The sequence below is a fragment of the Phoca vitulina genome, unplaced genomic scaffold (assembly GCF_004348235.1).
Source record: "Phoca vitulina isolate PV1807 unplaced genomic scaffold, GSC_HSeal_1.0 scaffold43, whole genome shotgun sequence".
Lineage (NCBI taxonomy): Eukaryota > Metazoa > Chordata > Mammalia > Carnivora > Phocidae > Phoca > Phoca vitulina.
This window is the reverse complement of record NW_022589746.1, coordinates 7,983,803-7,997,362: the sequence shown is the minus strand read 5'-3', so window position 1 is coordinate 7,997,362 and position 13,560 is coordinate 7,983,803. Positions and strand designations below refer to the sequence as shown.

At 41.3% G+C, this 13,560-nt stretch overlaps 1 protein-coding gene across 3 annotated transcripts in view; it reads right to left on the bottom strand.

Annotated features, from left to right (window-relative positions):
- Nucleotides 1-13,560, bottom strand: part of RYR2 (ryanodine receptor 2) — a 739,460-nt gene that overhangs the window by 38,368 nt on the left and 687,532 nt on the right. For all 3 annotated transcript variants that reach the window (XM_032430318.1, XM_032430320.1, XM_032430321.1), the window contains 4 exons: nucleotides 11,739-11,843; nucleotides 8,872-8,953; nucleotides 5,498-6,795; nucleotides 4,683-4,750 (listed from right to left, as the gene is read on the bottom strand). In XM_032430318.1, coding sequence (XP_032286209.1) covers nucleotides 4,683-4,750; nucleotides 5,498-6,795; nucleotides 8,872-8,953; nucleotides 11,739-11,843 — 1,553 coding nt within the window. The remainder of the gene's footprint in view (nucleotides 1-4,682; nucleotides 4,751-5,497; nucleotides 6,796-8,871; nucleotides 8,954-11,738; nucleotides 11,844-13,560) is intronic.

The window sequence follows — 13,560 nt, the reverse complement described above, 5'->3', positions numbered from 1 at the left end:
CTCAGACCACAATGATCTAAAACTGGAACTCAATCACAAGAAAAAATTTGGCAGAAATTCAAACACTTGGAAGCTAAAGACCACTCTGCTCAAGAATGTTTGGGTCAACCAGGAAATCAAAGAAGAACTTAAACAATTCATGCAAATCAATGAGAACAAAAATACATCGGTCCAAAACCTATGAGATACTGCAAAGGCAGTCCTAAGGGGGAAATACATAGCCATCCAAGCCTCACTCAAAAAAATAGAAAAATCCCGAATTCACCAACTAACTCTACATCTTAAAGAACTAGAGAAAAAGCAACAAATGATACCTAAGCCACGCATTAGAAGAGAAATAATTAAAATTAGAGCAGAAATCAATGAATTAGAAACCAGAAACACAGTAGATCAGATCAACGAAACTAGAAGTTGGTTCTTTGAAAGAATTAATAAGATCGATAAACCACTGGCCAGATTTATCCAAAAGAAAAGAGAAAGGACCCAAATTAATAAAATTATGAATGAAAGGGGAGAGATCATGACTAACACCAAGGAAATAGAAACAATTATTAGAAATTATTATCAACAACTATATGCCAATAAACTGAGCAATCTGGATGAAATGGAGGCCTTCCTGGAAACCTATAAGCTGCCAAGACTGAGACAGGAAGAAATTGACAACCTGAATAGGCCAATAACCAGTAACGAGATTGAAGCAGTGATCAAAAACCTCCCAAAAAACAAGAGTCCAGGGCCTGATGGATTCCCTGGGGAATTCTACCAAACATTCAAAGAAGAAATAATACCTATTCTACTGAGGCTATTTCAAAAAATAGAAACAGAAGGAAAACTTCCAAACTCATTCTATGAGGCCAGCATTACCCCAAACCAGGCAAAGACCCCATCAAAAAGGAGAATTTCAGAAGGACATCCCTGATGAATATGGATTCCAAAATCCTCAACAAAATCCTAGCTAATAGGATCCAACAATACATTAAAAGGATCATCCACCACGACCAAGTGGGATTTATCCCCGGGATGCAAGGGTGGTTCAACATTCGCAAATCAATCAATGTGATAGAACACATTAATAAGAGGAGGGAGAAGAACCATATGGTCCTCTCGATGCAGAAAAAGCATTTGACAAGATACAACATCCTTTCCTGATTAAAACTCTCCAGAGTATAGGGATAGAGGGAACATTCCTCAAGTTCATAAAATCCATCTTTGAAAAACCCACAGCGAATATCATCCTCAATGGGGAAAAGCTGAGAGCCTTCCCCTTAAGATCAGGAACACGTCAAGGATGCCCACTCTCGCCACTGTTGTTCAACATAGTACTAGAAGCCCTAGCAACAGCAATCAGACAACAAAAAGAAATAAAAGGTATTCAAATTGGCAAAGAAGAAGTCAAACTCTCTCTTTTTGCAGACGACATGATACTTTATGTGGAAAACCCAAAAGACTCCACCCCCAAATTACTAGAACTCATCCAGCAATTCAGTAATGTGGCAGGATACAAAATCAAAGCACAGAATTCAGTTGCTTTCTTATACACTAACAACGCAACTGTAGAAAGAGAAATTAGAGAAACGATTCCATTTACAATAGCACCAAAAACCATAAGATACCTCGGAATGAACCTAACGAAAGAGGTAAAGGATCTATACTCTAGGAACTACAGAACACTCATTAAAGAAATTGAAGACACAAAAAGATGGAAAAATATCCCATGCTCGTGGATCAGAAGAATAAACATTGTTAAAATGTCTATGCTACCCAGAGCAATCTATACCTTCAATGCCATCCCGTTCAAAATTCCAATGACATTTTTCAAAGTGCTGGAACAAACAATCCTAAAATTTGTATGGTATCAGAAAAGACCCCGAATCGCCAAGGAAATGTTGAAAAAGAACAACAAAGCTGGGGGCATCACGTTGCCTGATTTCAAGCTGTATTACAAAGCTGTGATCACCAAGACAGCATGGTACTGGCACAAAAACAGACATACAGACCAATGGAACAGAATAGAGAACCCAGATATGGACCCTCAACTCAATGGTCAAATAATCTTTGACAAAGCAGGAAAAAACATGCAATGGAAAAAAGACAGTCTCTTCAACAAATGGTGCTGGGAAAATTGGACAGCCACATGCAGAAGAATGAAACTTGACCATTCTCTAACACCTTTCACAAAAATAAACTCAAAGTGGATGAAAGACCTCAATGTGAGACAGGAATCCATCAAAATCCTAGAGGAGAACATAGGCAGTTATCTCTTTGACATCGGCCACAGCAACTTCTTTCAAGATACATCTCCAAAAGCTAGTGAAACAAAAGCAAAAACGAACTTTTGGAACTTCATCAAGATAAAAAGCTTCTGCACAGCAAAGGAAACAGTCAACAAAACAAAGAGACAACCTACAGAATGGGAGAAGATATTTGCAAATGACACTACAGATAAAGGGCTGGTATCCAAGATCTATAAAGAACTTCTCAAACTCAACACCCAAAAAACAAATAATCAAGTCAAAAAGTGGGCAGAAGATATGAACAGACACTTCTCTGAAGAAGACATACAAATGGCTAACAGACACATGAAAAAATGTTCATCATCATTAGCCATCAGGGAAATCCAAATCAAAACCACACTGAGATACCACCTTACACCAGTTAGAATAGCAAAAATGGACAGGGAAAGAAACAACAAATGTTGGAGAGGTTGTGGAGAAAGGGGAACCCTCTTACACTGTTGGTGGGAATGCAAGTTGGTACAGCCACTTTGGAAAACAGTGTGGAGGGTCCTCAAAAATTTAAAAATAGAGCTACCCTATGACCCAGCAATTGCACTCCTGGGTATTTACCCCAAAGACACAGATGTAGTGAAAAGAAAGGCCATATGCACCCCAATGTTCATAGCAGCAATGTCCGCAATAGCCAAACTGTGGAAAGAGCCGAGATGCCCTTCAACAGATGAATGGATAAAGAAGATGTGGTCCATATATACAATGGAATATTACTCAGCCATCAGAAAAGATGAATACCCAACTTTTACATCAACATGGATGGGACTGGAGGAGATTATGCTAAGTGAAATAAGTCAAGCAGAGAAAGTCAATTATCATATGGTTTCACTTATTTGTGGAACATAAGGAATAGCATGGAGGACATTAGGAGAAGGAAGGGAAAAATGAGAGGGGGGGAATTGGAGGGAGAGATGACCCATGAGAGACTATGGACCTGAGAAACAAACAGGGTTCTAGAGGGGAGGTGGGAGGGGGGATTGGTTAGCCCGGTGATGGGTATTAAGGAGGGCACGTACTGCATGGAGCACTGGGTGTTATACGAAAACAACGGATCGTGGATCACCACATCAAAAACCAATGATGTATTGTATGGTGACTAACATAACATAATAAAATAAAATAAATAAATAAATAAAAAATAATAAAGGAAAAAAATAAAATAAAATAAAGGACATTTTACAGGCTTGAAGTGTTTTTAGAGCTATATGTAGCACATTCCCTTCCAGTTGTGCAATAAAAACAAGTAAAAAGAGGATATCAAAGAAGACACTTTTTTTTTCTTTTTTTGCTGTGACTTTCCAAACAACCTTATTTTTAAATTATTATTTTAAGGTTCAGTTTTCACACTGACCAGCCATTAGGACTTAAAATCAGAGGCGTATGCATTTGGTTGTTTCACATGGATAAAGCACGTCAAGATATTCATTTTGCAGACAATTATGGAATCAGAAGCATTGAAATTTGACACCTACAACCCTTCTGGGTATAAAATACCAAAATCCTTCATGAAAGCCTATTTATGCCACATATACACAACCCATACTTAACCTGTATGAGCTCTAACATTTTTTTAACACGAAAGAACTGTCCCTGAAATGACTGTCATGCTGTTTCATTTCACTAAAACAGTCATTAATGTGGCCATTTTTACAACTGAGAAGGATCTATAAATAGTGCCGACTGTAAAGAATAGCCAAAGAAAATAGCAATGAAGAGAAAAATATAAGTGCTAAGGGAGCACAGTGGCTCTTACAGGCACTTCAGATTTGACTTCACTGATTTTTTAAAAGTGTGCACATGAAGCTATCTAAACTGGGGGAAAGATGTAGGTTTCAGTGATTGACAGAAAGCCAGTGTTATGAGGAAGTGATCCATTTTTATTGTTTCACATTCAGCTCTTTATTTCTTATTGCTCTGTAGCACTGGGAATGTAGGGGGAAACCGAAGATTTCTGGGTCCCGCACCAGGCCTGCTGAATCAGGGATCTCTGCGGTGGGGCCCGGGGATGGATCTTTGTTTTTAACAAATTCGCCAGGCCATTTTTATGCATGGGACGTCAGTGCAAGAATTCTACACAATGGCGTTCAGAACGTTTGTCTCCTCCCTGGCTGACGAGGACAAGAGTGTCTGCATGGTTTTAGGCCCAGAACTGAAGCAGTCAGTGCCCTTGTGGACAGCATGACACGGAATCACGGGAGTCGTACACAAACAGAACGCTCATGGAACAAGGAGGAAGGGATGGCATGGCAGCCCGAGGGGTTGCCAGAGCCGCTCCTCTAGGATGGTGGATTTCGTCCTGTAGCACCAGACTGTCCATCATGTGCTCAGGAGGGAGGGAGAGCAAGTAACGCAGACTTAGTGAAACAAAGGGAAGTTTACAGAAACGACACATACTCGGCCTTTTCGGGTTCAGATTTGTTTTCTTCTTTTTCCTCCTTTTCTTCCTCTTTTGCCTTCTGTTCCTTGAATGAGCCAAGGGGGAGAAGAAAGGAAAGCAGGGATTACACATCACCTTTGAGTGAGTTGAGGGAACCCTCTGACCACGAGGCAAACCATAACCTACAGATGATACCCTCTTGCCACACTGGCCCTTCACTCTGCTCGTCCCTCCCACGCCAGCAGTAAGTACAGACCTGCTAGGCTCCTTCTCACTTTCTTTTTGTACTTCAGAAGGACCTTCTTGACCTCATCCACGTCCTCAAACGTTACTCACTCCTTTAGGTTTCACCGAACTACTCCAAACCATAGTGACGTCTCCACTTTCTCAATGTTTGTGACCTCTACTGTCTAGTGTCTATACTTACTGAGCACTTACTAATTTCCCAGTTTTTTCGTGTTAGTTAGATCTTTCTAACAAACTCTTTAAGGCAATTTGAAAGCAGTGGTCACATCTTCTGTTTCCCTGAATGCGTTATGATACCCAGTGGCATTCGGCACATGGTAAAGACTCATAAAATATGTGTGGCTAGGATGATTGCTCAGCTGACTGTTGTCGTTAGGGTGGGGACTTGAGCTTATACCTTAACAGTTTAAGATACTTCAGTAATTTGTAAAGAATCTTAACAAGGCCGGCATTGCCTACCATTTCCCTTTGGAAACTCAAGTCACGGATTTAACACCACTCTGGCACCAGTCCGAGAATGGGGGTAAAGTTCATTTTTCACACCCACCTGAAGTCCAGAGGGCTACGGTGACTTAGAGTCCATTACCTGGAATTTTTCTTGCACGTCGGGGATGGGGACTGGGTTGCTCATGAGGTCACTGAGGCCGGCGTTTGGATTATGGGGAATGAGTTTGTACTGTCCTCCTTCTCTCTTCAGATCCAAGCCAAATATGTCTGAAAGAAGGTCGCTTTCCTCTGTCAGTTCCTTCAGGTCTGTCAGATCTTCCGAGGGCAGGGTGGCTTCCATGGGTTTCCTGTCCCCTTCTTCACCATCCCCCCTCACCTCATCCTGAGTGGGGTCCGGCATGTTGGCTAAGAGCTCTGCCACTCTGATCTTCTTCGCTCCTTCTACCAGGCTGCCCCCCAGCAGCAGGCTGCAAATGATGCGGAAAAAGCCTCTGGAAACGCTGGCCACAAAGTGCAGGAGGCTCGCGAACATACTCCAATAGGATGAAAAGGCGGCTGTGACCATATCCTTCACAGTCATCTTCTTCACCTTCTTCATCTGTTTCTTCAGGCTCTTCAGGCTGAGCATTCGCATGAGGGTCAAGATATTGTACCTGAGAGCCAACAGGGCCGACTTGACCGTCAGAATGGAAAAGAAACCCATTCTGGGCCCCTGCTCTTCGGGCTTCTCCTTCTCACTTTCGTCCTTATTCGCCGACCTCTCATTCAGATCCGACTCAGAGATCTGCGCCGCCAGTTGCATTTCAAATATGGTGTCCTCACAGAAGTTGACGAATAGCTCCATCTTCTCCTTTTCTCCCCCTTCGTTGACCACGTCAAAGATGAACTGCCGTTTGGACTCCTTGACCTGGGGTTTCTCCCACTGGGTGCGGCTGGACTCACTGATTTCGAAATAAACCCGCTCGATGCGTTTGGCACTTCCCATGATCTCGATGCGGCCCAGAAAGGGCTGGAAGTAATTCAGCACGCTCTCTGCCAACTCCAGGAACGTCTGCAGTCGAGTGTCATTGGGCATGTGTTCGGACAGGTTGGTCAGGAGAACGGCAACGTTGAAGCCGATGTCCTTTGCGGGCTCGTGGAACCGTTTGACAAACTCTTCATAGTCGAGGGTCTCGTTTTCATCAGTCTCTGCACAGGACAGAAGAAACTCGGTTTCTGACTGCGTGTAGTGCTTATGGCTCTCCATCGCTTTATGGAAGTCCCTCTTGGAAATAACTCCCTTGCCGTCGGGATCATATTCCTTAAATGTGTCAGAAGAAGTCAAATCCTTTAGTTTTAAGAACATGTCAAAAAACTTGAGAATCATCTCCACGTTGTTGGAAGATTCCACGAGCATGTCGACCATCTGTTTGCCAATGGTTCCATTAACAACATTACCTGGTGGTAAAGAATTGCATGCGTTCAAAGGAAACATTTTTGATAAAACCAGTGCCTAAATGACAATATAACTCTTACATGACATCTGAATCAAGGATACCTCCTTGTTTATCTTCCACTGCACAAAGTCTCAGGAAAAGATGGAGAGTGATCTGTAAACTCTAGCTTAAAGGAGTGATTACATAAACACATGCAAAACCGTATTTTGCAAAGTGGTTAGACTAACGGGTGCAACAGTATTTGAACAAAAGCTGTTGTTGTTTTTTTTCCTCAAATTGATCAAGGAAGCAACGTGTTCTCAGATAGAGAAAATGGGGGAAATATTTATATCCTAAAGCTAGAAACTGAAGTCCAGTTTCATATTAATAATAAAAATGAGCATTTGGACAGCTTTTTAGGGTTGAAAAATCACTACTCGTAGACAATGCCCGATTTAATGTTCATAGCTCTGTAAGGCCGTACTTTTTATTAATTCTGATTTTACTATTGAGGAAAGTGAAGTTGAGCAAATCAGTGGGCTAAATCAATGTGCCCGTTGTGACAGGATTAGTGAGGGTGAGTGCCAGGACTTTAAACAGATCCTCTGAAAGCAAATTATATGCTCTTTCTGGTTTACAATGTAAAGCCCTCTCCCTACATTTCTTCATGGTCCAGAATATTTATTGTCCGAAAATGGAAGATCACTGATAAGCTTGAGAAAATTAGATAGTACCCTAAATTATAGAGTCATAGAACGCTTTTATTCCTTGAACAGAATGTGCAATGTAACATAAAGACAGAAACAGAACAAAGACAAGTGGTGAGGTCTGCTGGAGTCCACTTGTGCCGCAGTAAACACCGTGGTTATGAGCGCGGGCTCAGGAGCCACACTGTTGGGTTTGAATCCAGGTTCCACCATCTACTAGCTGAGCAACCTCAGCTTTCCGTGCCTCAGTTTCCTCATTTGCAAAACAGCGGTAATGATACTATCAAACTCATAACCCTGGCATGAGGATTAAATGAGGAGCTGATACATGATAGCGGGTGAATTTACATTGTCACGGGTGCAGTCACTGCTTCTCCTGCTTTTATTCTGCTTGTTACTATTATCTCGACGAAAATTTGATTTGACGTCATGGTAAAGGGTCCTGCGCTCAGAGGGTACACAGTGGCTGCCACCTAAGGGTTTCTGCCAACGTGGCATCTTTGAAGTCCTAGTACAAGGCATGCCTCTTGCCTTCATTAATCGAAGTGCAGTTATGCAAAGCACGGCCAACTGAGAACCAGAGAAAAATTAGGAGGGAATCAAGAAAAAAAGATAGGTAACAATAGCAAACATTTTTTAGTAGCTTTGGTCGTATTCACGTGATTTCACGGACTTCTCACATTCCCTCTGTCATTACCTCCATTTTACGGAGGAGGAAATGAAGAAGGAACTAGGGCAAGGGTCGCACTGCTAGGAAGTGGGAAAGCGGGGATTCGAACCCAAGCTCTTGACCACCACGCTTATTCCTGCCTGACACAGAGGAGGAATGCAGTAGCAGAAAAAGACAAGTTGGAAAGAGAAAAGAGAGAGAATGAGAGAGGAGGGAGGCCCGTGGCGGGAGCACGCATGAGATTGCCACCAGCAGCTGTCCTGGGGGGTGGTGCCCCCTGTTCTCTTTCTCCTGAAGGATGTGAATAACCCTTGGGAGTCACAGTGCAGCCAGCTCAAGGCCGTGGTTTACGCAGTTGGGAGTTTATCCAAATGCCTGTCGTCCCCACTGATCACAAACAGACTAACAAGCAAATAGAATCTTTATGTACTATGTGTCGGGAGAGTGTATTCTTTAGGCTATCACTGTGAGATGAAAAGTGTCGCTATACATTACTACTGGTTTCATCCCACCGCTATGTAAACTGAGATAGGCAAGGTACCTCTTTTTAAAAAAGATAACTTTGAGAAAACAGTAATAAAGCCAGTGATAAATCCAAGGTATCTGCCACATCTCAGTGTTGATATTTTATTCTTTGTGGCATGCTGACTTCATAAGTAAGCACATATTGATCCTTGAAATAAAAGAATAACGGGCACTTGAAAATATAAATGAAAACTACCTTCTAACATGGACAGCAACATGACCACCATGTCCTTCTGAAGATCCATTAATTCTTTTAATAGCTCAATTTGACTGGAATCCTGAAAATATTAACATATGTTATATTAACATAGAACACATAATACATAATATATATAATATATAGCATATATATTGCATTTGAGAGAATATGAGACGATTATGTAGCAGGAACAGCATACTTATTCTCACAAAGAGTAGTGCTTTACCAACCGTAAATACTTTCCAGGATTATAGAATAAAAGAAAGGCCAAGTGTAAGTATGTAGCCTATTGCAAAGAGATATACTTCAGAGTTAGTATTTACTACTGATTCTATCTCATTTTCTTAAAGTATGTGTGAGGACAATGAACAAGTCTAACAGAAGGATGAAAGCAGCTTCAGATTCTCCAGCACCACACAAGACTCAGGTGCCTCCACACATCTGACTTCTTTTTTTTTTTTTAATTTTATGTTATTATGTTATGTTAGTCACCATACATTACATCATTAGTTTTTGATGTAGTGTTCCATGATTGTTTGCGTATAACACCCAGTGCTCCATGCAGAACGTGCTCTCCTTAATACCCATCACCACGCTAACCCCCCCACCCCCCTCCCCTCTAGAACCCTCAGTTTGTTTCTCAGAGTCCTGAGTCTCTCATGGTTCCTGACATCTTTCTTTTACTTGAAGACTGAACTTGTTTTTCCTTCTTCCAAACTTATTACACAAAAATGCTATATGTTTTGTAAAAATTAACTTATTCAGGAAAAATAGGCATAACAGTGATATGACATAAATTTATTTTATATAAATCTAACAAAAATGTACCCAAGTACCACCTATATGAACAATGTATAATATGTTATTTACGTTTTATTAAACTCCCTGGTATTTCCCTGGTTAACTTTTTTTGGGTTTTTTGTTTGTTTGTGTTTGCTTTTGAATTTTCATCATGAAAAAAAATTCTTTTACAGAGATACATTGTGTCCAAACATCACTGCTTAGATTCAGCTTCTAGAAACACAGAATGTACTTACATCCACATAGGACATTATGAATCGCCAAATTTTCTTTTTATTTGAAACTATGCTTTGTTTCTTTTAAAAAAATTACACAAGGTATCATTTTACTCATTTAGATTTTGCTACATATAAGGCTAAATTTCTCTATGGCTGGAAAGATGAGACTTTCTTTCTAAATAATGTTCCCTTGGCTAGGTCTACAAACTGAAAAACTACTAGGTAGCACCAGATGTTAATAAAACAATGGAACTACACCAGAATGAGAACTCTCTCGTAAGTGTATCAATTTGGTTCATGTTGGTTTCTTTTACCTACTAAAATGTCACTAGTGATTAGATGAAAGAATCATGTTATTTCCTTATTTGGTGGAAGTCACCAATAACTAGATGCTGACAAAACTCAAGCCAGGCTCTTCTGAGTCCTCTTTCAACTAGGGTTCAATCTTGGGCTATAAAGACTTGAACGAAATACTAATATAGTTTCTACCAGCTTAAGGTTGCATCCCTAGGATGATCCTAGCCCACCTTAGAGGAACTGCCTGGGAAAACTCAAGGCTGCTAAAAAAAGAAAAAAAATTGTCCTGTTTGTGCCTGCTGACACCTGGGGACCAGTCTCCTCTCCCAGGCTCTGGTAGAGGGTAGGAGCTGAACTTCAAGAACTGTCAGCCTGTGGGCACAGCTGGTGTAATTGTATCTCTCCCTTCCTGTCTCTATTGCCCTCCCCTGCCTGGTTCCTCGTTCTCCCTTTAAAACACCCACTCACTCTGTACAAATCAAAGTGGAGCTCCGTTCATGCTGGACTCTTTGCGCTACTATGATAGTTAATTACTGATGAAAACCTGTCCTCACCACTTTAACCAATGCCTGGCTTTGTTTATCTCTGACAATACGCTCCTGCATATTGCAGGGGGCAGTGCAAGTGTCCTCACTTCACCAGAGGAAAGGAAGCTGCTGCATGCATACTGTCGGGCCACGTGAATGAAAACACCGGGCAGGACGGGCAATGGTTGGCCTTAAATCCAGCACTCTTTCCTCTCCCTGACACCTGGCAAACACCCACGCCCTGACAGGTATGTCAGATCTCGGGACCCATCATCAAAGTTCACCGCATCAAAGAGACTTATTTATTCTTTTCTGCAAATCTGTTCTTTACGTGCTTATCCTTACATATTTTTTCTCTTTGACTTTCGCAAAGTTAAATGTCCTGTTGATGAGTGAATGTCATCTATTGAGAACAGCAGCTCATTTATGACTCAGTAAGAAAACTGTCTTTCTTTAGCAAGGGATTTGCAGATTACAAATCCTTTTTCAATTACCTGCAGGGAGGAGGAAAACTCCAGTGAATAATCACCAAGAAGTGGGTCTACGAAGGATGGTAAAATGTACAATGTTTGAGGACTACAATGTGTTATTTCTCCATTATATTCAATTCCTTAATACCTTTTGTTCTCAAATTTGAATAATGGCTCCCAACTATTCTTAGCTTGCATAAAATTCTTTTATTAAAAGTTTTGTTTTTTTTTTAAATAGAGTAAAAGGGGCGCCTGGGTGGCTCAGTTGGTTAAGCATGCGACTCTTGATTTCCGCTGAGGTCGTGATCTCAGGGTCTGTACTCAGCACGGAGTCTGCTTGCGAATCTCTCTCTCTCCTTCTCCCTCTGCTCCTCCCCCACCCAGTTCTCTCTCTCTCTCTCTCTAAAATAAATAAATAAAATCTTTAAGAAATATGTAGAGAGTAAAAGATGTATGAAGAAGTGATCTAAGAAAGATCATATTCAAACAAAGGGAAGCATGTTGAGTTTGCCAATGATTATAGTACTTGTCATTTAGGATGGAGGATTTACCTGAGACAGCTTCATCTGCATGTGGGCAAATACATGAAGAAAGCCCACAACTGCATCCCACAGCCTGCTGTGGGCCAAGCTCTGCTGATTCCCAGTACAAGGACCCTGAAGCAGAAATAGATAGACAGCAATCATTCTCGATAACTTAATGGCCAAAATAAACTTTCCACTAATAAGCAGGTTCAAAATTAACTTAGTGTTTACATATAACAAATTCTAAAAACAGTTTCTCAAGGATTTTCATGTTCTCTTTCTGTATGCTTAATAAAACACTGACAAAAAAAGAACGGTGAATTACTTCATGTTTGTCTGGTTTTTAGTTTCTTTTATTTAGAGGAAGAGGGTAGGAGCCAGTTGTTTTGGTTGTTAAGTCAAATCAATCAGTCCTTACTCTCTGGTGTAGGATCTGAGATTAAGCTTAAGATAAGAGGCAATTACCTCTTATTGCTAAATAGTAACCTGGACAAAGCATTCATATCGAGGAAAAAGTCCTCTTCAGCGGTTTCTTAAGTGTACAGCTGTTTTACCAAGTTTACAACCATTGAGATTTTAAAAGATGATTACCCAGTCATTAAATTCACAAACCCAGAATCCAGGGCAGTTGGAACCTAACTTTGCTCTCTTAGCTCACACTTCAGAAGTGATCTTTATGTGATACCAGAGAAGGCAGAATGATTGAATGGAGGCAGTTTCTATTTTTATTTCCCAAGGAAAAATTCTACAATCACTAAGTTTTGCAAACACACCTACATCGACCAGGGAAATAAATGACAGGGATTCTATTAAAAAAAAAAAATATATATATATATATATATATATATATATATATACACAACACAGTTCTTAACTTCCAATTCATTCATTCCTTCCGACAAATGACTCGCAATGAGTATAAATTTGAGAGAACATTAAAACACGTTTACTCTAGGAATAAGTGACCGGAAGAGATACTGACAAGATGTTGAATTGGAACTTTGTCCTGTTCTCGGCTTCTCTTTTCTCCTAAAGCTGATGGTAAAAGACAGTAAGTGCCAGGTACCTCCGTGTTTCAAAAGCAAGGTGCTAGACTACGTGTGTGCAAAGGGGGAGACTCAATAGATCTTTCCACCCTAAGGATATAAAGGGTATGAAAGTGAAAACTGAGAGACTTTGGAGAGCTCCCCACGTGCGGGGCATCTCCACCTTCCACTCCTGTTGTGATGGAAAAGGAGACACAGGGCATCCTTTACACCAAGTGAGCAAGGAGCCTTCGAGAGAGCCATCCGGAGTGCTTGGCACCTGTTTCCTGAAGCTGGGTATTAGAAAGTGTGAAAGGCACAGAGTGACAAAAAAAAGATATGTGCTTCTCATACGGGCTCCTACAAGACTACGGAATCTTGCCCAACAACACTGTCTGAAAAGGTGGTGATTCCAAGGCGAATGAACAGAGGTCACGGGATGAATAGCGTCTGGGTGGGAAAAGAGGCATGTCCAGGCGCTGAAAGCAGTCAGCGGGCCAAGTCCACTCATCAGAGAAAGAATACAATAGGCCACCAGACCCAGCTCTGCTGTGCAGTCCTGAATTACGTGTGCCCTGGAGGAAGGAAGACCTTCTCCACCATCACTACCCCCTCGCCCACGCTTCTTCCTCTCAGCACAGGTCCAATCCAACCCTGAGGACCCCAGAGGCTGAGGGGAAGGAGCGGAAGAAGGAGGAAGAAAAGAATCCTATGGGGAGACAGAAGAGCAGCGCAGATCATATGCCTGGCCCTCCACCCTCACATGAGAGGCATTTCTAGCCCAAGGGCAAGGGGAGATTTCAGATAAGAAAGAGCGAAGTGTA